The sequence below is a fragment of the Battus philenor genome, unplaced genomic scaffold (assembly GCF_028537555.1).
Source record: "Battus philenor isolate CCGP_79_NKW_IND1 unplaced genomic scaffold, ilBatPhil1.0.hap1 SCAF_19, whole genome shotgun sequence".
In the NCBI taxonomy this organism is placed as follows: domain Eukaryota; kingdom Metazoa; phylum Arthropoda; class Insecta; order Lepidoptera; family Papilionidae; genus Battus; species Battus philenor.
This window is the reverse complement of record NW_027181681.1, coordinates 7,123,972-7,150,410: the sequence shown is the minus strand read 5'-3', so window position 1 is coordinate 7,150,410 and position 26,439 is coordinate 7,123,972. Positions and strand designations below refer to the sequence as shown.

Genomic DNA, 26,439 nt, shown 5'->3' with positions numbered 1-26,439 from the left:
TTACTAGTCAAAATTATTTTAGCACGACAGTCTGTACCTAATTATGTATACATAACGGATGTAACTCTATGATATAATCGACAGGTTCCGTTACATTATTTATCTTATTGGCATTATTAGTAATTAAAAAGACGAGAAATTTGATTGCCAGAGATCGTATAATGGGATTGTAAAGTAATTTTTGCTAAAAACTATGGAGATAACTTCTGAGTGACAAATTAACAAAAGCAATAATAAAAGTCTTTCTGCGCAATAATTATTGCAATTTATCTTCTCCCTCGCACAAGTTTGTATATATGTATATCTGTCTCCCTTGATCATTTCATTCCCGGATTTATTCTGATCAACTTCAAGTATAAATGCGTCCGATTATTCGATCTATGGTTAATATTTGTGATCTGTTAGGCCAGATAGTGAATATAACTCTGAGCCAAGAAAGTAATTTTTTTTAAAAATTCTTTCTCAATCTTGTAATCTATTATTATTTTTGATCGAATTTGTAGTTTAATTTAAATAAATATTATTTTTAGCTTAAAATTACAAGTAACAGTAGACGAGACGCGAATTTCATAAGGTATGTTTTAAATTATTCACAAAGTTATTAGTGAGGCAGTTTTTGGAATGTAAGTTTTATTATAAAGAGGTAAACTTTGTTAATTTATTTTTACCTTTGATTAATTTTGGGGCATGTTAAAGGGGAGAAAATTTGGTATTACGATGCAGTGAACTACATTGATTTTTTACTGTCAACTTATTTATAAATATTATCCTATGGTTTTGTGGAACTACATGGATATCTTAAATCTAGTTCAACATTTAATAACAGATAATTCACATACACAAATAGCGCTACAAATAAATCTCATCAAATATAATCATTTGATTACATGCCCTTTAAACACAAGTTTTTTAACTGAATGTATGTTTTCTTAAAAATAATTTAAATAAAAAAATGGTAAAATTAATGGATTCGAACTGTTTCTATACCGAGAAAATCTGGATGTGGGAAAATTGCCTTTATATCAATTGATTAACACAATGCATTATAAAGTTAAGTTTTTTTTAAATTATTAACGATTATCTATGTCCATTATTAAATAAAAAAAACAAATTAAGTTGTTAGATCTCTTAATCGCGGCCTTACCTTTTCATCACATATGGTCGTTGTGATGTACCTTCTCTTTGTGCTTTGAGTACCTCAAATGATCAAGCTTAAATGCGAGCGCCTGTCATAACTATTGATATAAAAGCAATATAATGTACAACACTATATTTTTGGATTATACTATGATAGAATAAATCTAGTTTTATTTTACATTTTTAACCTTTTTTATTATTAACCTTAATTTTTAGGAAGGGCGAATCCAAAAATCCACGACGTTCCTATATCATATCAAGTCAAAGTTAAAAAAGAAATCTCTACTTACATCGCTAAGGTCATCGTCCTGTCAAAGCAAACGACCTAACCTTAACTTATTTGGGGACCAATTTCTTCACCGTTAACTTTTCAAACCAATGTCTTACAAGGTTAAATAATAATGAAACAACATAACATTATATGTGTATAATTGTATTTTTTTACTGTTTAAATATAAATAAACCGCATGAATTTTATATACAGATAATACGTTTATTTAATTACTCGATTTGAATGATTTACCACAAATCACATTGGGGTAGTATTTGTCAAGCATAGTTTGAAAGAATTCTGGTGACGGAACGGTATCTTCGGGTAACGATTTAATTTTTTCTACGACTCGGTCGTACGTAGTTTGCTCTTCTCGGAAATAAATGTCAATTACACCTGTTTGTTCATAAATCTCTCGTATGCGTTTTATCTTTACTGGGTCCCAGCTGCCGTAAGATTCTTCAAATATTTTCCTCTGATTTTCGCTGCAACGTTCCAATACAGTAACCGCCAGCCAGGTACATTTACCTTCTTGTATATCTGTCCCGGTTTTTCCTGTTTTAGTATCTTCATCAAAATAGTCAGTGAAATCATTCTGTAACGAATATAAAAATCCAAAGTTAGAATTATAAAAATGTTTACGTTATTAAAAATATTTCCGTCAATTTAATACTAATAACCATAATAACTAATAATTTTCTAGTCACATCTGCTGAAATTTGTTAAATTAGACGACTAATTCTTATCGTATGTAAATTAGCTTGTCATACTGTGGACATATGTCCGAACTGTCCGGGTCAGATCTGCCTGAAAAAACGTAAGCTACACCAGTGGCGTACCTAGGGGGGGGCGGTGGGTGCGGTCCGCACCGGGCGGCACTTACCTAGGGGCGGCATTTTTTATATTTACTTATAGTTGTAAAAAGCAACTTTTTCATTTCAAATTTATTTTCTTTCTTGAATAATAAATGATTATTATAAGTTTAATATCTAATAAGTCTAATATTTTATATTATACTCAAAAACCTATTACTATTTGATTGACATATAATAGAAAGGGCGGCAAACTGGAGATCGCCCCGGGCGGCAAAAGTTCTAGGTACACCACTGAGCTACACTATATCGAATTACCTTAAAAACAGTTTAAAATCGCTTGCTCTGGATGTACTACAGATTACAGGATCAAAAACAATAATATTTCATTTATCATTTTAATAATTCGACAGGCATACGAAGGTTTAAAAAGCGTAACGATATTAGAAATCAATTTGACATACGTTAATTTGGCTCCAAACTCCGATATCATTAAATATGGCCATAACATTCTTGCGAGATTCCACATTGTATTTGTTTGACAAAATTAGCGCCGACAGTATAGGGAATACGGAGGAATAATATGCATATTTGTAAAGAGCTATTGATTCGTAATGCTTCATTGTAAAGTTGTTATAATTTTTCCTTTTAGATGTTACAGCGTCCATATATTGTCCCACATTGCACGAGAAAAATGCCTGTAAAAGAGAAATTATACATTAACAAACAGCAGCAATGTTTAAACTTTGTTCTTGTCTATAACGAACTCTTACCTCGTTGAATAACTTAATTATATTTACAAACATCTCTCCTGAGAAGTTTTGGTTTAACAATTCAAATATAAAGCTTCGTAACATACTACTGTCGTTACCGGCAAGACTACCGACGTCAGGCAATAAGTGCCAACACGGTTTACCGTTGCGGGTTTTCGCGCCATCTTCTATGTCATCCATAATCAATATGTAAATCATCGCCTGAAGGACAGTAAAAGTTAGAACCACATCGTAATGCAGAATCAGTAGCTGCAAACCTGAAGATATATGCCAGGGGTATCAAGCTCTTTAATAGTGTAAATTATTTTTCGATGTTTTTTTGCGAGCTGCAATTGGATATGAATTTAAAACACGCTAAGGAAGGTATCTTTTGTACAAATCATATTTCTTGAAATTATTTAAACAACAGTACAACAGTAAGTGTATTGAAGTTAGATATAATGGCACACGTATATGACAGTTCTCCTAATAATACTCAAGATGCCGGTTAATTAATTATGATCGGTATTTGGATTTCGCAAATTTTATTTTGGAAATTATAATGATAATTATTCACACGAGTAATATTTCGAATTCCCGGGAGCTGACATAGGTAATATTAATTTAAATATTAAAATAATTCGACAATCAATCGGAGCCAAAAATAATCGTTCAAAGAGCGGCATGTGGCTCGGGAGTCGCAGTTTGGCCACCCCTACTATGTGCAATCGCCCGATTGCTAGCCTGTGAGTCCCGGCCGTCACCACAGTAAGCGAAGAGAGAAAAATCGCCTTGTTGACTGACGACGTACTTTAAGTAGCACCTAAAGTATTTGTAAGCTAGCGTAATAAATTTGTCACATACACTTTTTAATTCGCGAGTCTCAACCGACGTTACTCAAAGCGAAGATATAAAAATGTGTTTGATATAAAATTGTGACAACGCTTTGACCAACGTCGCCACAACGAGCCACTCATACACTGCGCGACTGTGGGAACCCATCATGATGTTTTATCACGCAATTGCATAAATAGACATGGAATATTTTCAATACAAGCATTTTGTCTACATCTGTCTTTCGGTTTGCTTCACACAACAGTGTTTCATTTCAATTAGGATATATATCAGTTTACTCTTAAAGCACTCTACTCCTAGAAACCTTGTTGCATGCACTTAGATTTTATTAAAGATTGGCTAGCAGTACAACAAACGCAAATTTGATTGATGCCCAATACATTCAATTGTATAGCGCAAAGGGTATGGAATCTTTAAACACCTGGCAAAAAATTTAATATCTGTTAGAAGAAGATTCTTACCAACTCTACACACCAGGCTAAAACGTACTGCTGATTCAATAGCTCACCCTTTACTTCCTGTGGTTTCCGAAGGAACTCATGAGTTAGTATCGTCATTTCACCTTGTATTGTTTTGCGTCCGTACATATAGTATTCTGCAATCTTAAATAATTGAATGAGATTATCTTTAACACATAATGTATAGTTACATTTTTAAATGAATAATATATTATTTGAAATAAAAGATACGCAAGATTCCTGCTATATAGATTCGATATTGAGATCAAGGAAAGCGGTGATATACAAAATATATTTCACCTTAAGGCACTTGATGCGACTGTAGTTATAGTTCCGTTTTAATATATATCGTGAATATATAAAAATAGTTATGCGACATATTTTTTGGGTCTAATGAAGACGTATTAGGCCATAGAATAGTACTTTTTTCCGAAATGATAATCTAAGTGAATATAATGCTCATAAATTTTTAATACATGCGATAGAGAGCCATGAAGGGGGCTGTGCTAGAGAATACTCTACAAGAGAATTAGGAATGTAGAGATCCGTAGATAGACATTAAAGAAACCTTTAAGAAAATTAAGAGAATGTTATATGACAAAATAAGTAGTATGATGCCATTAAGGAGAATTTAGGTTGGCCGTGACGATTATGAGTTATTGTTTGATCGCGTACATTTTTGCTTTCACCTATTTTCTCGATATTCTTATCAATTTGTTTAAAGTTTTTTCTTATATAGTTGTTTCTTTTCGTAATTGACGTTAAGTCAGACCATTGATATTTCTAAGCTGTACAAGTTCGTTACTTCCTTTATGTCTTCAAAAAAAATACGAAATAAATTTATTTTTGACTTCCTCAGAGAAGCATATATTGGTATTTAAATAAGTATGTTGTAAATATATAACTATATTTAAAACAATGGAGCTACATATTATGTATTATTATTTGATCACAAAATAAAATGTTAAATACCTCTTAAAATATCAAGTTTAGCATTTGTATAGTGTTTTTACGTATTTAAGTACCTAAACCTATGAAGTAAAAATAAACTTGCGCCTTTTATTAATATCTCCGTGAGGAATAAAATATTTGTAAATCGTTGGTATACAATATTATTGTTTTATTTTATATTAAATACTCTTTTATTGTATATTGGAAATCGAATCAGGAACACAGATCTGTAAAAAAAAAACCGTCGTAACCCAATTGGTTAGCAGGTTGAAGTGGCAATAGGTAAGTCATTTTGCGCGCAGAACAGACGGAGAAGGTCATATTGCAAATATATGGGAGAAGCCTTTATCCAGTAGAGGTCGTCCCACGGCTAAAACGGAGATGATGACACGTTTTTTGTTATATTTTTTCGTAAAGTTTACCTGTCGGAGTCACACAAACATTTTTTATCGGTGCAATGTTCGAATATTTTTACAGAATTGAATTCAGTCCTGACCCCTCTGGAACAAATTACCCCGATTTAATCTTCTACGCTCCATTTATATAGCATTTGTATTGTCTGTTTTTAACATTAATTCTCTTTAATGTTTTTTGTTTGCTTGTGATCGATTGTGTAATTAATGTGTACGTATTTTATTATTGTTGTGACAACTGTAAACAGACTTAAAGTTGTAAAATAGAATAAACTAGACTGTATATATTTCAACTGGAAAATTATTAACTAAAACGAATTAATTAATAGAAGCGTAATAATAAAAACGGACAGTGGTTGCCCAGCGGTAGAGGACTGAGACTTACGATCGTAGACTGCGGATTCGATTCCTGGAATACAATCTTATATAATTCACTTTGTTCATTAACTGTATAGTATTTCTACTGCTCCCAAAATGTTTTCAGAAGATGGGCAGCAGGGTACCACACTGCGGGCGCCAATCCGCCAACTGCTACCATTATGGTATATCATTTTTGAGTAGGCCTAGCATTGCAGAGGGCGCCTGTAAGCTGAAACGACGAGGTAATCATTCAGATGAATTATTAACTTACTCTTTTTACCCGGCCACGTAGTTCATCAGTTTGTAGAAACTTAGTGTCCAAGACACCCTTATCCATAATGACAGGCAAGGAGCTTATGAAGCTTTTATAATCGTTTTCAGAAAGCAATACTCTCTTTTTTTGTTCGGGAATCCTGTCAATGAAAAATAATTTGTTTACAAAACCTATGTTTAATTTTTACACAATCACTCAATTCGGCTGTTACTGGTGATCGTGTTTTATTTTTACACCGCAGCAAAATGGGCACTCCTCTTCCAACGTGTCAATCTTGTCAAGCGAGTTGAAGATAATAAAAAGAAAAAAAAAACTAAATGCGACTAAATTCGGCATCATCTTTGTCACGTGTACAAATGTGTAAGTATATTTTGGACGCTTAAATTTTTTAAGGAGTGGCAATTGAGTGTTTTCTAGATGTAAAGTTTATATAGTTAATTTTATTTTTATATACAGAACTATTTACGAATTAGCAGTTAAGAAATAATATATGCTGGTGTTATGATTTCCATAGTTGTATTTGTTATTGAAATTGTAGAATTGCCATTGAAAATATATGGATACGGATTATCTAGTTAATTACGTCGGAGGACGTTGCATGCAGGCAGGTTCCAAACGGTTTTACTGTCGGGCAGCGTAAATTTTACAATTGAAATGATGTACCTTACTACGTACTTTTTCAAATTCAAATTTAAAATATCGTTATTCAAGTACCTGCGCTATTAAATCGTTGATAATTTTATCATATTATGTGTTAAAAAGACCTGACCATAAACTCGAACAGTTGCTCTTTTAAATGAAACTTTTGATGTGTACATTATAATATCAATCAATCATAAAAACGAGTCGACAAAACAAGTTCCACACATTTTGATAAACTAAAAACTCATTAATGCTATAACAGGATTTATTTAATAATATATTTTAATTTTATATACTCCTATATAATACATTCAACTTTTTTTTTATATAAAACTGAGAAAGGAAAGGTCTTAGATATTTTGTGGAACTTTATTATATCTACGTACACTCAGACCCATGAAGGTTTTTTTAACTTTTTAAAGTCGAAATTTAGGTATTACGAGCTTACAATAAATAATATGCTATTAAAAATGTACTGCAAAGCCATCGTTACAACATCAATTTCTTTAAAAACTTCACTCAAGGTATCACTAGGTTTTACGTTATAAATGTCCCGAACAGCTCCTATACCAACATTACTACTAATACTTTAAATTATTACGTTACCTATACATTAAAATTTATTGATTAAATGATTGCAAAATATTGATATCATGCAAGAAATCTGGGAAATAAAAATTAAAGTTTTGAATTTTTTTTCAGGTGCTTAATAAAAATGATGTTATAACTAAATGTATTGTTATGGAAGATACAACTTTACATCACCATAGAAAATACATAACTTAATAATATTGAATTTTGGTTAAAGACGTAGTGCCTACTAAATATACAATTTTAATTTTACTTTTACTTAGGTAAACTATAACTCCACCTTTTTAAAGGTCGAGCAATCTGTTTATTTAAACATTGTTTTACCCAGTAATTTAAAAGAAATTAGCTTATTTTAATGTTTTCACTGATATCTTCAGGTCTGAAAATTCTAGCACCATGTTTATTTAAATTGAATCTATATGTAATCACTATTTAAACTATAAATAATATGCAAATAACATACCATTTAGAATAATTCCTTGCGAAATGTATTAACCATTTACTGGAAAACATTTTGAACGAAAATTTACACAAGTATCATAACAAATCCTATCGAATGTGCACGCGTCGAGTGCGCTGCAAGATGGTTTTATAACGATTAATTCTTGATTTTATAGAACACCGCTATCTCATTCTTATACAGGTTTTGTTTGGTCTTACTACTGAAGACATTTCATTTTATTAAGGCATTCGTACAATAAAATTAATGAAGACTATTCTAATTGATTATATTATTATTACGTGGTATTTTACAGTGCTGTTCCATATAAATAATGATAGGTTATAAGTGTGAAGGCTTTTACGCTTATATCAAATCACCTTGTATAAAGTGATCACTTTAAAAGATTAGTTGCATTATTTAATAGAATTATCAAACGGGTCAATAATTTCTGGCAGTACAAAATCTGCGAGACAGACAGTAATTTTAATATTTGGTAATTTGTATTTTGAAAACGCTTTTTTTACTTAATTATCATTAGGTTATATACTATTTCTGAAATCATTGATTTTTGGATAGAGTGTGCCATTCATTAACTGATAGTAAATGAGCTGAACGTTTACCACTTTATAGCACTTTTAGATCAACAACGAATCGCCGTGTATAATTATTAAAATTTTACAGTATTATCATAACAGATAGACGCAATTTATTTTTAATCTGTGTTTATTCTTTTAATGTTTTTTCTTAATCCAATAATGTAAAACAGTTGTTATTTATTAAACACTAGTATAGTATTAGCAAGATTAACGAGAAAAAAAAACGTTTATCAAATAAAAAATAGCAAAAAAACTCACCGTAATATAAACGAAATTTAGTAATTAGACACCATGGAAAAGACTTTGGTACAAAAAACAACTGTATTGAAATCAGAAGTTCTCTTCGTGTTAGGGACGTATTTGAACGCCTGGAAGTTTTTTTTTAGCTTGATTTGATTCTAGTTTCTAGCACTTTCTATTTACAAGTGATTGTTGTAAATAGAAATTGATGAATTTATTGTTTTGATAATAAAGTTATTACAAACTTTGTGCCGAAATAACATATTTATTTATGTTACATTGTTGCGTTACGGAATATCTCCTATTGTTTTATGATTGGTAACACTTACAATTAACGCCAGAAGAAGGGCAGGCGAGTCAATTACGGCACTTGAATTGTTAGATTTAATAATACACGTAACAATACTTCTAACAATATACGTGTAAATCAACATATGAATTATTATTGCCGGCATGTGTTTGTTGCAGTTGTCCCCAAGTAGATACTTAGGGACAAGTTGCCTAAAACATAGTTAAAAAAGCTAATCACACACTTTTCATTCGTCAAATTATCATCAGCGTCAGCCGCTTAGACCTTCCTTAAAAATCGCCACGATGGCCCTTCTTGCGCCGCCTTCTATGTCGTCAAAGCATACCGGAAAATTATCTTTTAAATAACAACCTTTTATCTATATACGTATTTGATCTATATAATATAATTATAAATAATTGAGTTTGCGTCCAATGTGGTGGCTTAATTATACAGACTTTGCAATAAGCATATTAAATGAGCGATAGTTAATGTTGATAACTTGTAATTATATTTTTAAATATAAATGCGTGTGTGAATAACAGATATACCAAGTTTCTTTGTAACGCCTAAGCCTACATTGATTCAGTCTACAACTGCTGTTTCCAATTACAATAAAAAACAAGTTTTCCAACCGGTTAAAAATTGTTTATTGTTATTGTCTACACGTGTACGAGTTTTAATAGAAATTTAAATAAATGAAATGTGAATTTAAAATATATCGCAGTAATTTCAAATTGTAGCATATCATAGCCAGCTAAAAGTATAAGGCAGGTCCGAGGTGGCCGGCCCTAGATAGGCTCGATGAATCCAATACGGAGGTAAACAGTTGGACTACAAAGTAAATGTATTTAATCTTCTGCTTCCACAACGAAGGCGTAGGCGCAGAGAGAAAGGAGTTCTGCCTACCCCCTTCACGGTTGATTTATGTTTAGCGGCAAAACCAAAGACCAGAGACCTAGCCTAAAAAGTAAAAACTTTTGAGAATTCTAGGGAACCAGGTTTTGTATGCCTTTCCACGAGACATTTTTGTCCCCTGTGACGAAGCTTTTAGGGTAATTGTTACTGACAGAGCAATGCGTGCAAGACTTACCGGTCTCGGTCATAATGCATGATGAACATTTTGTGATTTTTAATCGACGGGAGTCCGATATAAAGCGTCTTTGAGGGCAATAGAACGGGTATGTAAAGACATTAGCCGCACATAAAAAAAAAGGGGCTCCTGACAACGTCTTCGACAGCAGAAACCATGATAAAAGTTTGACCTACCGGTCCATCCAATAACGACTTTAATTGGACAGAAGATATCACAGGAAATCACCTGGGTTTACATTTGTGCTAACAGAGTTGACGGAGAATAAGAAGTTACAAAAGTATATATTTAAACATGACATTATAATTATGCTGTTCTCTAAGAGTACGAGTTTATGCAAAGGTTCGTTAAAAATTAATAAATAATGTAACATAGATTCCGGAATATGATTTATTTATGCCAACATGTATCATGCTTTAAATTTTTAATCAATTTTTATATCTATTCCATTTTACAAAAACTTTGTACTTATACTATATTTGCATAATATTTATCGAGTATAAAGTGTAAGAAATCTTTTGTTGGAACGCAATTTTCGGGTAAAGATTGAATTTTACGCAATATATTGACATAATATGATTTCTTTTCTCTATAGTAAATATCCGTTATATTTAGTTCATTATATAGTGCTCGTATTCTGTCGACGTACGATGGGTTCCTATTGCCATAACATGTTTCGAATTCTTTCCTTTGTGCTTCGTTGCAAAGTTGCAGAGTTGTGACCGCTAACCAGGTACATTTTCCTTCTTCAATATCGGAACCAGTTTTACCTGTACGAGCGTCATCATCGAAAAAATCTTCAAAGTCATTCTGTAGGATGAATAAAGTTAATTTAATTTTAATATTCGTTTAAAATTGCTTATAATTATTATTAAAATATGATAAAAAGTCTTTGCAAAAACACAACATTTTATTGAAATGTTGTATTTTTTTTAATTACACATGTGATGTTTTTAAAATAAATATTAATTGACAAACTATGTGAGCTTGCAGGTGAGGCAAAAAAAGAAAACGGTTTGTTAATGTCGTCGGAAGACTCTGGATACAGGCCGCTTACGACCGATCCTATTGGAAATTTACGGCTGAAATAATAAGTCTATCTGACTGCCCCGTCATAATTTCAGCTGTAGGTTAACATCTGGCTTCTATTTACTAGTCAGGTGTTTCGAAATTAAATAATATTTATTTTACAAAAGTGTTATATGTAAAGCGGTATGTTAATTATTATTTACTATACTTCTCTGCAGATTGTACTGCCAGAAGTTGTTATTGGCCTATCGCATTATAGAAGAAACATTAACTAAATTTTACATATTCCAGAGTGATGTTTCAGATTATATTGAAATATTTCAGTTTGTACAAGATGATTGGAAAGACGTATACAAACTTTGAAGGTTTTTACTGACAGCTTTACATTCACAGCTTTAAAGCTTTTGTATAATTATTGTATACTCTTTACAAAAAATCACTTTGTGTTGATTTATGAAATAACCTCTGTTAGAAACGTCTTGGAGTGAAAATTTTCTAGGTATGTTTTGTCTTTATAATGTTTTTAAGCCATTTCTTGTGAAATCTTTTATTAACTAAGAGGAGCCTCGTACTACGCCTTAGAAATAAAAATAGTGGAGATTGTCAGTTTTAGCATAAAAGTTAATGGACAAGGGTTTTAAAAAACATTTACTGGTACATAAGGATTTGTAATGTAAAACGCTACTAGGATTTTAAACAAAAGATAATTTCATCATACGCGTCATGTAGGCAGCTAGAATCCCACTGCAAGTCGTGGGCCTCCCTTAAAGATCGCTATAATGCAACCTTAACTATGTTGTCAGTTGACCTAGTGGTGGGGCTACCATGCTAAATGTCAACAAATCAGATAAGTGGATTAGGATGTACAAAACTTACCTTAATTTGATTAAATATTCCCACATCTGTGTATATTGCAGAAACATTTTGACAGGAGTGCATATTGTATTCGTTCGATAAAATTAGCGCCAATTTTATTGGAAGTACTAAAGAGTAAGTGCCTAGTTTGTAATTAGCAATAGTTTTGTAGTTATCTATTGTGAAATCTTTGTAATTTTTGGTTGCTGATGTCACTATATCTAAATTCTGCCCTATGTTGTATTTAAAAATTGTCTGCGAAAAAGTACAATATTAATTAAAACAGGTTTTACGTTGATTTCAAATGTTTCTGAATTACTATAACATTAGAATGATAATTAGAGCTATTGATAATATTAGAATACACGAACCAGGTGTTCAAACACAAAACGGTAGATTTTATCATTTTAAATATTGAAAAAATAAAGTAAATCCAAGCAGTTATTTATAAAAAGACAAAGTAATTTTCCAAAAAAATCTTATAGCTTTATACATAATATCGAATAATTGAACAGGTTTAGTAAGAGTTGGCAATGTAACTGTTCTGATTTTGCTAGAATGCATGAATTGCGGTGTCCATTTACCATTTGACTGACTCTGTCTGTTTGCTCCATTTGCAGTGTAATTAGTGGTAGGTATTTTCTGCTAGAGGCTGTCTAAAGTACGTTAATTACTTAATAATTACTGTGGCGCCGGTTTGACGACCGGTTAAAGAAATTGCTGGTTTAATGAGACAACATCTGTTTACTCAAAGTGACAAACGCAGACGAAGCCTAAAATTGCGCAATGTAATGTTGTATAGCACAAAAATGGTACAAGAGTGGATGAACACAGTTCATTTTCTCACATTTAAATAATAATTATTAAGATTTAAGATCATTATATAATAAGTTTAAGATTAATATCAATATATAATCACCCTAATTGCTCCTTATGGTAATGAACATTGGGTGCATATGATCGTTAATCTTATCACTTCTTTTGTAGCTAAGAGGCACCGTCCCGGATATGTGCAACAAAATTGACTTTAAATCACGGCGAAAGTTTTATGATTCAGTGAGATTATTTGAATTTTTGAAGGTTCGTCAGTTTTAAAACTTTAGAAATTTGATAAATAATTAATGAACTAAATTTATCTGAACATCTATGGTTGTTGTGAACAATAAGAATTTACAGTAAAAACAACCGCTTATTGCTATGATTAGGGGTAAGCTGCGTTGTATTAATGGAAACACCTTTTTATTTAATCGTTAATAAAAATAAATCGATTTCCTTACTGTTTTTTTGGCCATTGCAATAAGTAGAAATAAATAAGTAGCATCACATTTTTTTATCAATATTTTTAACAGTTACTCAGTACTCAGTGGGAATCACATATTAACTATTACATAAATTTGCAGAGCATGAACTGTCAAATGCGCAGTTTGGAAAATAATTTTGTTAAAATGAAAATAAAAATTTAAAAGTTCCTGCTCAGTTATTTTGTTTTTTTTTTATTACAACCTTCCATAAGGCATTAGGAAAATATAAAGATGGATGGATAGATTCGCTCTCAACTTATGGCACCGGCAAGAGAAAGATTCATTTCTTTGTGTTTACACATTATGTCATAGACAGATACATAAGGTATATGGAATACATAAAAGAGAACCAGATAATAAAAAAATAGGTTTTTTTTGTTATTTTTGCTACGTTTTTTTTTGTTTTAGACCTTTTTTATCCTAATAAATGTTTATTAGGATTTTTATTTTCACTAAAAATGTTTGGCTTGGCACATAATTTTAATAAAAGCATTGAACGATGAAATATTTTCCTTTAAAAACGAAATTGTTGTACGGGGATTGTTATTGTAAAATTTATCTTTGAGGAAGCTCCATAAAAAAACCATTACAGTTAAGTAGGGTGACCTCGGTGGCTACGGGATATCTCAAAAGCATACGAACATATTTCTAATTTATCAAAGCTCTGGCTGTGTGTGCAGTTGTACCATTCTGTTGGAACCATGTGTGTGATAAGTACGATAGATGAGCTAGCAGACACGGCAAAAAAAAATGGTACTCATGCATCGATAATTCTCACTATGGACTGTTCATTCGTCACCTGGTCTCGAGCATTTTCGAAAAAAAAGGATGCAAATATCCCATTTATCGATAAGGCACACCAAACAAATACCCTGAGGCGATACAATGGTTTTTGATATTTTAGTCGAGGCTTGTGGGTTCTTGGACCAGTATCGAGACTTGCTTGTTGACATGGCCGTTTATTTGAAAATGGACCTCGTCTTCGGTTCTTAAGAGTGGGATTTATAATGCGAAAACGCTGCAATATCGTTTGACAAAAATGTTTGTTTGAAACAGTGAGATTTTAGTTATTGAAAAATCTTTTGAGTCCCAATGAGGCTACTTTCTTTCGTAAGTCGTAGATTTTCAGTTAAACTGCTTTCAACCAGTTCAATGTTTTTAGGCGTCCTTGGAGATCGACTGCGCCCTGGCCCTCAGGTATCTATAGCCGTGGAATGTCGGCACCCAAAAAAAATTATACTCGGTCCATCGCTTTTTCATCGAATAATGAAGTGTGAAATAAATTGTTGACAAACAGTCAAGAAACAATTGTTAGTCAAAAATGCCTCGGCGGAAATCGCGCAATGCTCACTTGACATTGTGTTTAATGCCTCTTCCTCTTCCGAACCGGTTTATTTTAAACCCATAACTTTTTGATATAATTGTACTGAAAATACAAAACTGACATCAGACACCCTTTAGTCTAGATATAAAACGTTCAAAATACGTACATTGCTTATGTAAAATAAAGGTTGTCTCACTAAAACGCCCAAGTTTTTATTTATCTAACATAGGCAAAGCATTTGACCTGTGTCTTGCCTGATGATTGGTAATGGTGAGGTCTACGATGACACATGCTTGCCTAAAAGAAACCTATTTACTCTTATTTTAAAGACTCCTAAGTTGTCGTTAGCTGAAAATAACGACGTCGTTCGCATTATAAGAGTAGTATCAAAACGCTAAATGCGGGTTGAAAGAATATTAACCAAGTTTGGATGTATTGAATTCATGCGTCTTGTTGTCCGATAGAAGGAAAATCTACCTTTACATCTGTGAGTATTACATGTAGTTCGATTATAATTAAAATAACCTGAATTAATTTAATTAAAATTATTATATATGAATATTAATTTGTGGTACAAATATCTGTTAGTTTTTTTGCTCACCTCGTTCAATAGTTTAATTATATCGATGTACTGGGAGTCTTCAAAGTTCTGTCTTAGCATTTCGTATACGAAATATTGTACAGTATTGGCATCATTTATTATTAACCTTCCAACTTCAGGTAACAAATGCCAACAAGTTTTGTTGTATCGAGTTTTAGAGTTTTCTTCAAAGTCATCGGTTATCGCAGCACAAACGAATAACTGGAGATTGGTGGGTTATATTTATATTATAGGAGAATATGAAAGAATATTTGCTTTAATGATTTTAATAAACATCTAAAAAAGTTATCGAAGAAAATAAAAAATATTATTAACCTATTCGAATTAACTTTTACGTTAATATTATTTGTTTACACAATGCGCTCACACAGGTTATTTGGTTACGGATGTTAGCGCATAGCTATATATAATTACTGTGCAAAAAATATGCTTCTTCTAAAACAATATTTTTAGAATGTTTGAAAACAGGTAAAAAATTTAATTCCTTTACCATTTCTATACACCAGGCCATGACGTGTTGTTTAAATTTGAGGTCGTGGTTGGTTTTTCCCGATTTTTGAAGTGTGTCATGGCCGAGCATAAACATTTGGGCTTCTAATTGATTTTCTTTTCGTACGTTGTATTCAATAATCTGTAAGAAAAATATTTTAGTTGCTTGAAAAAACTGACATTAGTTTAAAATGTTAATTAACGTGTACGTTCTTTGCTTATTTCTTTATGACAGTATACGACGTTCGGTAGTCCGCATAAGGACGGTAGTTTCAATCCTTCTTCGACATCAGAACTTCACACTCTTGAATTACACAATCAAGTAACAAAATCATTTCGATATTTTTTTCAATGACTGCTTGATGTAACGGCAGCGGCATTGGTCTTTTCGGGTCACCGCAGTCGATGCGATTGTCTGCGATCGGCATGAGTCTTCCCCCTTCTGCGAAGATATCCTTACATTTTTCCTTGTTATCCGTTAATTATCATTCAAAGCGAATCAATCTTCGTATTTGCGACGGTGGCAGCGTCACGCCGCGGTTCCGGCGCATGCACACACGCTGCTACGGACGTGGTAGGGCCACGTGCCGCTTACGAAGATGATTGCTCATAATCAGAAATCGCTATAGAAAGGACTTTGTTTACTTATAGAAAGTATATATGTATAATAACTATATATGTATAATATTGAATATATTGTGTACGTAAGGGCTTTTTAAGTTATTTAAACGAGTCGCCGCTAGTTCTTCAGGTTGTTTAAAGACAAATAAATATGTTTAAACCGAGTTAAAATGTGCGTGTGAAGTCTTTGAACACCTCTGTGTCACGGCGACCATCGCTATACTTTGCTGAACACGCGGTATTTGCTTTTTTCAGTTCTGCGTCCGAATGTAACGACTGAGACGGGCATGCGGCCTTGACGGCAAGTGCGGAACGTTTTTGACAAGTAGCCAGTTTGCTTCTGCCTGTACCTTGGCAAACGTTTACAACATGCCGATAATATCTCCGGTAACGTCGACAGGGGAGGGGGGGGGGGATTGCAGACGCTCTGCTATCGTTGTCGTCATTTTTTTTCCTCTATCTCTCCTTCAAACAATTATATATGCCTTATATCTGTTAAATTTTAATAACTACACCTCCTTCACTATTTAAAACGGATTTAATACTTACTTTATTCAATCGCTCAGGTTGTTTCAAAAACCGAATGCTCTGTAATGTCTTGTTCATTATCATAGGATATGCTTCAATAAATTTGTCGTAGGCTTCTTGAGATAAAATAGAACTTCTTGTTTTAGAAATAGACCTAGTTCAAAAAAAAACATAATTTATGAAATTATATGTCAAGCTATCAACGACAAAAACATTAAACATTTCGTAGTTATTTTGAGATTGTCTTCTATGTTTAATATCGAACTAGACATTATGTCGTATCTTCCATATTACAAAAACAATTTCTCTTAATGTATCTGTGCGTATGTATGTCTAAATTAATAATTTAGTTTGTTGTTAATTAATATTGTTATTTAATGTTAATTAATAACTTAAATGTAAATATAAACTATTTGTTAAGTTTACTTGTAACATAAATAAAAATAAAAAATAAGCATTAGTAGGAATGTGCAAATTGCGAACATAGTCGAAATACGTTAATGGTTATAAAACCATAAACTAAAGTTTTATTTTTTTTTCACAAATTAAATCTGTTTATTATTGCAGATAAATTGTGCAAAAGCGTGTGGATTTTTTTTAAAATAAATAATGTACTGTTTTCTTTCTTACCAGTTGGAGAATGTTTTCGTAAAGAACTCAGACCACTTGCTTACTGCCATATTATACAATAATTTATAGTTATTAATTTATTTTTAAATAAGCAAATCAATATCACATCCGTCAAATTAATTGCAAAAACGGACACAAACTACAAATTTTGATGCACTTGGTTCAACAAACTTCACAATTTTATTTCGCTATAAGGAAATAAACAATTTCTGATGCACTATAGCAATCGCAATAAAGTAAAGAATCAAAAATTGTATTTAAAACAACAATTAAATGTTTATTCGACTACACGAATAAGGACCACTTATAAAGTTTACATCGAGAATTTTACTTGGTTAGTTTTATGCCTATCCGTTATGTGTCTATGTTATATATGTTATGTTTCCACACACGGGTGATGTATCAATAAAGTTTGAATTTTAACTGGTTTGTTAATTTTGAGGAATATTTATGACTCGACGTACTTACTATGTAGGACACAGTGGTGTGGCACACATAATCGTAGTTTTTATTACTTATTGTGTGACAAAAATAATATTAACGACTCTCAATGATTTTAAAATGTATTTAAAGACTGTCGGAAGTTTATCTTTTACAATTAGAAATAGATCTTGTATATTGACCGTTTTGAAAATAAAACCTTATTTTGATGTTGAAGTAGATATTGTACAGTATTAAAATACACCTCCCTTGTTTTCTAAATGATCTTGTAATAAATTTAAGATTTTCATTAAACAACAACATAAAAAAATATCGTGAAGAATCTTTTAAATTAAAATAAACCTTTCGAATAAATTGCTCTTCTAAAGTATTAAGAATGTTATGAATGATTCTTATGATATTAGAGCGCGTTTGGAATCCTCGTTGCCTTAAGATCGAGGATGCCAATATTGGTGAATAAAAGATTCTAGTTTCAATCAAATTGAACTCTTCTGCCATTCCTTATGACGTAAATATGAATCAATGAATAAAAGTGTAAAGGATGAAATTAGTGGACATACTCTCGGAAAAATTCCGGGAAGACGGAGGAGAGACGAAGGTGTTTGTACATATATTTCGTGGTAGTACCGACGTGTGGAACAGTCCCTAATCTTTCTAACCGTGGTTGCCGTAAAAGCCGGATAAGGGAAAAATATTCACCGATAGGGATGCAACATCTCCCAAACATATTTAAAATTAAAAAAGGACTGCACACGCCTACCCGCATGGCAAGCGTAGCGAGTATATACACCTCCTTATGATCGACAAAAAGACCAGGCACTGGAACAAGACAATTGGGACTGTTTATGGTTCTCCGAAATCCATAGAAATGACAAGGTGACGATGACGATGCTTTAGTCTTGGAACCTTCTACCGGAAGGGTAATCTACTGACACAAGGTGAAGTCGGATTTCATGTCCGCGTATTTTAACAACAATATTATGATGCTACGATGCTACGATAATGATGATGATTTGTAATACTTCAATATAAGTGTGTTCTTTGTGATACCAAATTGTTGACATTGTCCCACATGACACTAGAAAGCTATCCGTCACTAAAAAGTGACGTATAGAAACGGCTGACAAAGAAGGCTGCTTTTTTCCTCAGAGCGCGCGAGTTACCGACGTGCGGTTTAAAGTTTATTATGTTATCCAGGGTGACTAAAAACGTTAAAGTAATGATTAGAGTGATTAGTGAGCCTTGTACTTCTGAAGTGGTGACCACAGACCGTTACGAGCATTGTAGGATGTCCACCCACAAATTGGACAATGGACTTATTTAAGGTCGTTGAAAAATGATGAATGCAATCCGCTGCCAATTGATTTTGTTGGAAATTTATGGGAAGGCCTATGTCCAGCCGTTAGACCTCCTACGGCAACAGTGACAAAGATAATGATGATTATCCTTAACGTATACAAAAGGTTACCTTTAAAAATAGGTTTGAATTTATTTAGTTCTTTTTGATTCACACAATCGTTTATATGCTGTAATGTGTTTTTAATTGGATCTATTATAATAGGATTAAACATGCTCTTATTTTGACATATATTTATTTATTTTCATATTGTTCACGTGAATTGCACGTGTATTTGATCGTTTTTTAATATCTTTGAATCTTATAATATAAAATAAATATTATTTCTCTAAACATTTTCAAAATAGATGTGTTTATGTTTAGGCAACGATTTTCGAAATCGAAATAATTTAATTTTATAACATAGTATTAATGTTTTTCGTTAATGCAGATCTTGTACCTTGTGTTATTATCATGTTTGTAGTTATTGAAAACCTTAGCAGAAATTTATTTAAATTTTTGTAGTTTGGCACAATTGATTTTTTAAGCCGCGAAACTATAGCCAGGTGTATTTTGTGACCGATGGTTTTAATAGAACTGGGGACCAGATTTACACTACTTAAGCACGTAGCATGTCTTTAATCTTTTATTCAAGATACACGGATTAGCGATGGGGAGTGAAACTTATGATATCGTAGTTTTTGTTATTTTGTAAATTCTCCATATATTCGGCAACAGTTATCGTGTTAAGTACGCGTGTGTTCCATTATTGCTTGTAAACCATAAACCGTTCGTAATGTTCCTCAGAATTTTATTGTAAATCCCCTGCGAGTATGAAATTTTACTTTGACTGGCGACAATCGAAATCTGGAATTTGTTTGTCCATATCAGACTTGTATGTCAAGACGGTGTTATATACTAGGAACTTGATGTCCACAGAAAGCTATGAGTTTTTACCAACCACCCTTCAGGTATTTAAAAACCGCAGTTTTATATGCAGTTTTTTTGGGACTATATAAAATTTAGTAAATAAATAGAAGAACTGTCTACTTTCCGTAAGTGTAACGCATGTGGTTGAACTTTAGCACATTCACTAACGAAAGCGACAATTTTAAGGATTTTTCACTTGCTTCCTCAAGATCGCTATGCAGATCGATATCCAGGAAGAGAAATATCATCAACTTAAATAGCAGATGTGATTCTGGGGTTGGTAAACCGGATGTGTAGTAAATACTGCCCGATACAGGCCAATAATACTCTTTTGGAGGCACTTGCTTTTTCTATGTTGATGTTAATGCTGTTAGCCCTAAGGCTTAGGTTTTTTGTTTTTATAGCTTCATCGGTACTGAGTTCACGGAGCGGAAGGGTCCGTGAACTAGAGTTAAAAACTAGAAACTAAAGCTGGTGGGGCGTCTACCAGTTGCACGATGACGTTCGCACGTTGCTATGGCTCTTCGCGGTAGAGCTTTGACGGGGTATGTTACTGGAGTGTGCTTACGGCTTGGGACGGCAGCGTGGATCACAGGCGTGTCCGCCCACGTTGCTCGCGGTGAGAAAGTGTAAGGGTGCGGTGTGGCGAGTGCTCTGTGGGAACCCTCTGATGGGCGTGAGGAGATCGTCTTTAGGACGTCTCTTGGTCTTTACGGCTGCGGGGGGAATAGCTAAGGCGCTAGCTATTAGGGGATTGGGATGTGCGGAGGCCGACTCAAAGTAAGTTTTTGAGCAAGCCAGAAAGAACTCTTGGACCGTGGGGAGTTTGAGGTCGCTGTGGAGGTCTACATTGCGCTGGAACCTATCCGCCCCCGTTGCTATCCGGGTGAAGTGGTTTTGGAGCGCCTGTAGAGCGTTGACGTTGGTGGGTGCGGCGTGCGCAAATACAACGCTCGCGTAAGAGAAAACTGGTCTTACGCAAGCTTTGTACAAGTACGGCGTGTGTCTAAGGGACAGTTTGCTTTGCGGTCGGCGAGAAGCTTACGTTTGCGTACCCGGAGGGTCTGAGCTCGACGTGAAAATATAATCGCCTAGCTTTTATCAGGGTTTATGTCTATTCTCCATTTCTTTAACTATTCGCCTAGGCGGGTGGCCGCTGCTTGGAGGAGACGCGAAATTAATGCGCGCGCTCTACTGCGGTGTCGAGTTGAACTTTGCTATCTCTCGGTATATCGGTAGTGAATAGCGAAAAGATTAGCAGAGGGAGGCAAAATCCCTGAGGGACGCCTGCTCGTATGTGGCGGGGAGTAGAGAGGACGCTTTCCGCTCGATAACGGAAAGTGCAGTTCGACAAGAATACTCGTATGATCTTAACGTATCTATCCGGCACATTGAGTACGTACAGTTTATATAATAAACTGTTGTGCCAGACTTTGTCGAAGGCCTTAGCGATATCGAACAAGATAGTGGCTTGTCTCTAGGCTTGCATGGTGCAAAGCCGGTTAGTATGGATTCCGTGAATCTGTGTTGTTGATGGATGCACGAGTGGTGATTTCGGAATCCGAACTGTTCGCCGGGGAGGAACTTTTGCTTGTGAGCGCCGTTTTTAAGCCGCTTGAGAAGGGCGCGTTCGTATAGCTTCCCCAACGTGTTGAGGAAGCTTATAGAGCGATAAAATGACGGGCGATTCCTTGGTTTGCCAGGCTTCTGAATCCCTGCCACCACCGCTTCCTTCCAGACATCTGGAAAGGAGCAGCTGGTGATAAGGGAGTTGAAGATGGAAACCAGTAGGAGAATAAGATGAGGAGATGGGATTTTAGGACTCTCTTGGATATGCCATCAGGTCCCGGGGCTGATTTGTTTTTAAGACCTTTTATAATGTCTGCGACCTGACGAGGTGATGGGTGGGATTTCCCGTCCGCTAGACGAGAGCGCCGATTTGATCCGGACCTCTGATTCGACCGTACGCAGATGGATAGGGTCCACTAGCGAAGATGAGTCAGTGCATTGTTGCTCTAAGCTGTCGGTCATGCATTCAACATTGTCGACGTCCTCGAACACTAAAGAGGAGACGGATTCTCTAATGAGGGAGGCATGTGGGAGCTATCGTCTGCTTTGAGACTTCGAGCCAGACGCCAGAAGGCGTCTTTTGTAGGCTTGTGGTCACTAGGCAGATTATCCAATTTTTTATTTCTGTGATCCGCGAGCCGTTTTTTGACTAGCTTTTGAAGTTTGCGAAGGCGCAGTCCGTGCGATACCTATCGTGGAGTCTCTTGGCAGCGTTTTTTTGTTTAATCAGGTGCCGAATATAGTCCGAGAGAGAGTCGACAAACTTGCATTTGATAACTGTCCTCCGAGCAGATTCTTCGGTGGCTGAGTGAATGTATTTAGCAAATGAGTTTATTGCTTATAGGGTTTCCTCAGGTGAGTTGAGGTTGTCGGGAATATTAGAGAGATGCTGGAAGTTCATATCCTTGAGTCTAGACTCGTGGGCATGCCAGTTAACGCTAGTTTTGGTTGTAAGAACCTCTGTAGCGCTCTGGCCCAGTCGCACTAGGACGAGGACAGTGGTCAGAATCGAGTTCGTGAAACGACTCGATGCTATTTATTTTCAAAGTGACGTTGCTAAACAGGGCTAGGTCAATAGTTGATGCCCTGTGATGGAACAGATTGTTGGGGTAACAAGTGGGTGATGCGGGAAACCTAGTTCATCGGCCATTTTGCAAAGTTTACAGCCGTTTGCGTTATTAGAGCTAAGATTGCAGCTGTCGTGCTTGCTGCTAAAGTCGCTAGCAATCAAAACTGTCGGGCCTAAGGAGGTGAGCGTCCTAATCTCCGAGCGGAGTATCTCTTTGTTACCAGGAAGATATGCAGATATTAGTATTAGTGGAGGGTGTCCGGTGAGGGACATTCTACACGCCGAGACTTCCAAGTTGGTGAATGGAGGAGGATCAAGAGAGGAACAGTGCAGAAATGTTTTGAAATAAATCAAAGCCCCTCCTCCCTTCCTGAGAATTCTTTCATTCTGACGAGATGATAATTAGCTATTTTAGGATCGCGATTGAAGGACTTGAGGTGATATTCCTGGATGAGCAGAACGTCGACGTTATGCTCACTCAGAAACTGTGCCAATTCAACCTTTTTATCAGAGAGGCCGTCGATGTTGAAATAGACGACAGGTAGAGCGGAGAGCTTAATCCGTCCCCTTAGCTCGCCGCCGGCGATGGTAGGGTGACGGCCAAGGGGCGCGGGCTAAACTCAGTGTGTAATAGGAGAGAGCTTTTACGGAAAGCTCTCTTCGATGGTTCTGATCAGGTGCTCGTATTCGGCGAGTTGGCCTCGGGTCTTTGACGGTGGCGGCCGGATGGCCCCGTGTGACGCCAGCGCTGCGGGGATGGCCTTCCGGCCGCCGCTAGGGTGCCTTAGCGCAACCCGGATAGTTGGCGGGGTGGCCTGCGTTTGTCAGGCGCATGCTGGTGGACCCTCTGTGTCTCTGTGTGGTTACCCAGGCATTTGATGCACCTTGGTCGTGCGTAAAAGTTGCGGGTAGAATGCCTATAAAGCTGACAGCAGTGGCACTGCCCGGATAGGCCCTTCTTATTAGGAGCTTCGAATGTTATGCTTGAGAGGGCGCAGATCTTCTTAAGATAAAAAATCTGCTTACCTTCTGAGGTGAGTCCTATTGCGAGAAGCGCTAACGGTTCCTCTTTGCCGAAAGGACAGGGATGCCTTGAGATTTTAAATCGGACAGTATCTCGTCCGTGGAGATTTCGGTTGGGTGGCCGCGTTCGGCGATCCTTAATTGCCGCTATTTCGGGAGGACATAGGTGTCGGACGAGAGTCCCACGGCATGGAGATGACGCATGAGCGTCCGGAAATGATCCACCGTTGAAAGCTGAATTTAAAATCCTCTGCGCGGTGTTCTGCGCTTTGGGGCAGGATATGTCGCGGCTGTCAAGCCAGAGCGAGATCTTTATTAAGGCACTCTTGTCCTAGAGAATAATCAGTGGCCGCGGGGCCCTATTACGAGGGGGCGGGTATTGATGCGAGGGCTTGAGGCCCCTCGTGGCTTTTTTGGCGGGGGTTAAATCTTTCTTCGAAGCGGCCCCGTCGGACACACGGGTCTTCCCGTCTCTCTTGCGCCTGCCATGTACGAGGGTGAAGCCCTCATTTTCATTGGATCCACCTTCATTTCGGATTCCGAGCTCGAGCCGGCGTCGCTGGTAACGACGGTGGAGCAAGGGGATGTGGATTTGTTGAGGTATGGAGGGACCGGAGTCAGGAGATGCGGGGGAGTCGGTGATATGCCGCGTTGGGAGGATTGGGTGGGCCAGGTGACCGGCTCACAGGTCGGGATGACGGGCCGCAAAGTCCATCAGTTGCTGGTGCGACATATTGAGTGTGTGTGTGTATCAGTAAAGTAAGAACAGTGAGGTGTACTTACCGATATCGAAACCGGCATTAATTACACGCGACCTCCCTGCCCTGTGGCAGGAAGTCAACGAACTTGCTCACGGGAGCCGATGGGTGGAGCGCGAACGGTACTTCCCAATCTAAATCGATTTCTACACCGAACTGGACACCCTTATGCCGAACAGCGGTGTTCGGAAAGGGGTTAGCCTCTGCTGATGTTGAACTAAGCTACACCACAGTTAGAGCGTCTTCCTGTCCTATTCGGGGGACCTACGCAGGGGCCGGGAGGGTGAGTCAAGCCGCGCGAGACTTGTGTCCCGCTCCGAGTGGGAATTCGACTGCCCGCGACGGTAGGTGTGTTGCGAGCGAACCGGTGTGTGCGTACCTCTCACGCGAGTGGAGTTGCGGTGCGCGAACGATCGGCTGGCAGGCGAAGTCCGCGGAGAGAGATCAAGCGGGCAGCGCTGACTGCGAGTAGGACGCGGACGGAGCGTCTTTTGGTTCCAACGGTATAATGCAGAATTTATAGCGCAGAACTTTAGCGCCCGCGAGAGACAAATGAAAAAAAATTTGCTGTCGTAACCAAAAAAAGATCTCTTTATACGATTTACATTAGCTTCATAAGACTTTAAACTGTACCCAACAAAGAAAATTATTATATAATTTTTAACAATATTAAAAGATTACGTATATAAATAACATTACCTGGGTGCTGTACATGATAATAAAGCTACAATTGGTAATATCATTGTACAAATTAAATTGATATCGGTACAAATATTCAGTACAGTGTGGCAATAAAATTCATGACAATATTTATGAGACTTTTGCATACATATTGTATATTTTTATAGTGAATAGATAACAATTGTTTACACTTACTAGACAGTCGCAGACGCGGGGAGGACATTTATATAAAAATTCTCAGCATATGTGAATTTGTGTGAGAACCGTTCTTTGACCTCCCGGTTAGAGAGGAGTTATTCTATTTCTAAGATAGTGAGACGGATGTAAAACTTGTTTGAGTCAGTAAGTGGTAACGAGGTTAGTTAATTTTATTTCAGTATTATAATTCTTTGTTTGTATCATTTGCTTAAATAATTAAAAACGGTTTAGCTCGGTTCTGATTACAATCACTTTTTATAAATTTTCTATAATAATACATTTCCTTTTTTTATTATCTACATTTTAGTTCGTAGATACCCCAAGACAAGGCAAAGGCTTTCTTAAAGATATATTTAATATGCTGTACCATATTCGCCACGGTTGGTAGGCGGGTTGGCGATAGCAATATGGTATTATGGTACGCAAAAGGACGCTACTGCCCATCCTTTGGAAACTTGTTTGTGAGCAGTGGAAATCCTATATAGTTAATGCACAAAGTATGAATTATATAAGATTGTCTCCCGGATCGCAAATCTGAGTTTTCAACCGTCGGACTACCACTGCTCACTTTTAATGTATCTAAGATGCATATCAATGTTACTGACTTTCAGGTCTATAGTTGATTAACTCTTAATTCTAAAACTACGGGTTGACTAGTTGAATAATTTAACTGATTGTTTTTATAAAACAACAAAAAATTAACACGTGCATAAATGAAGAAATCAAAACACAGAGGTTTTTTTGTTACATACTGAGAGCGAAACTAAAGAAAGAATAGAATTATATATTATGAATTCAACTAAAATTTGGCTTTGTTGAAGGATTATTCGTGATTAAAATTATAAATTTGCGATTGGCAAAAGCAAAATAAATTTTCATT

General features: G+C 35.7%; 2 protein-coding genes across 6 annotated transcripts; both read right to left on the bottom strand.

The window, feature by feature from the left end:
* Positions 1–1,580: 1,580 nt before the first annotated feature.
* LOC137921534 (farnesyl pyrophosphate synthase-like) lies at positions 1,581–8,097 on the bottom strand. Of its 5 annotated transcripts, none has more exons than XM_068764322.1 (6): positions 7,980–8,097; positions 6,281–6,422; positions 4,289–4,429; positions 2,994–3,194; positions 2,685–2,918; positions 1,581–2,003 (listed from the first exon to the last, which is right to left on the bottom strand). In XM_068764322.1, the coding sequence occupies exons 1-6, from the start codon at positions 8,027–8,029 to the stop codon at positions 1,635–1,637; spliced, it is 1,137 nt and encodes a 378-aa protein (XP_068620423.1). In that variant the 5' UTR covers positions 8,030–8,097; the 3' UTR covers positions 1,581–1,634. The 5 variants fall into 5 exon arrangements, with proteins under 5 accessions (XP_068620423.1, XP_068620425.1, XP_068620424.1 ...); XM_068764324.1 differs by lacking the exons at positions 6,281–6,422; positions 7,980–8,097 and adding exons at positions 5,659–5,736; positions 6,035–6,261; XM_068764323.1 differs by lacking the exon at positions 2,994–3,194.
* A 1,257-nt stretch (positions 8,098–9,354) lies between these two features.
* Positions 9,355–17,604, bottom strand: LOC137921678 (uncharacterized). The gene is made up of 6 exons (XM_068764488.1): positions 17,555–17,604; positions 16,946–17,078; positions 15,777–15,917; positions 15,287–15,487; positions 10,747–10,986; positions 9,355–9,462 (listed from the first exon to the last, which is right to left on the bottom strand). The coding sequence occupies exons 1-6, from the start codon at positions 17,602–17,604 to the stop codon at positions 9,355–9,357; spliced, it is 873 nt and encodes a 290-aa protein (XP_068620589.1).
* Between the last annotated feature and the right edge of the window lie 8,835 nt (positions 17,605–26,439).

Bases quoted from the DNA above. Each gene is read 5' to 3' on its own strand.
- LOC137921678 (XM_068764488.1), bottom strand. From the start codon at position 17,604: ATGGCAGTAAGCAAGTGGTCTGAGTTCTTTACGAAAACATTCTCCAAC. The intron at 17,079-17,554 runs GTAAGAAAGAAA...TTTTTGAACTAG, and splicing joins ACGAAAACATTCTCCAACTG to GTCTATTTCTAAAACAAGAA. The intron at 15,918-16,945 runs GTAAGTATTAAA...TTTTTCTTACAG, and splicing joins AACCTGAGCGATTGAATAAA to ATTATTGAATACAACGTACG.
- LOC137921534 (XM_068764322.1), bottom strand. From the start codon at position 8,029: ATGTTTTCCAGTAAATGGTTAATACATTTCGCAAGGAATTATTCTAAA. The intron at 4,430-6,280 runs GTAAGTTAATAA...CAATTATTTAAG, and splicing joins TACGTGGCCGGGTAAAAAGA to ATTGCAGAATACTATATGTA. The intron at 3,195-4,288 runs GTAAGAATCTTC...ACTGTCCTTCAG, and splicing joins TAGCCTGGTGTGTAGAGTTG to GCGATGATTTACATATTGAT.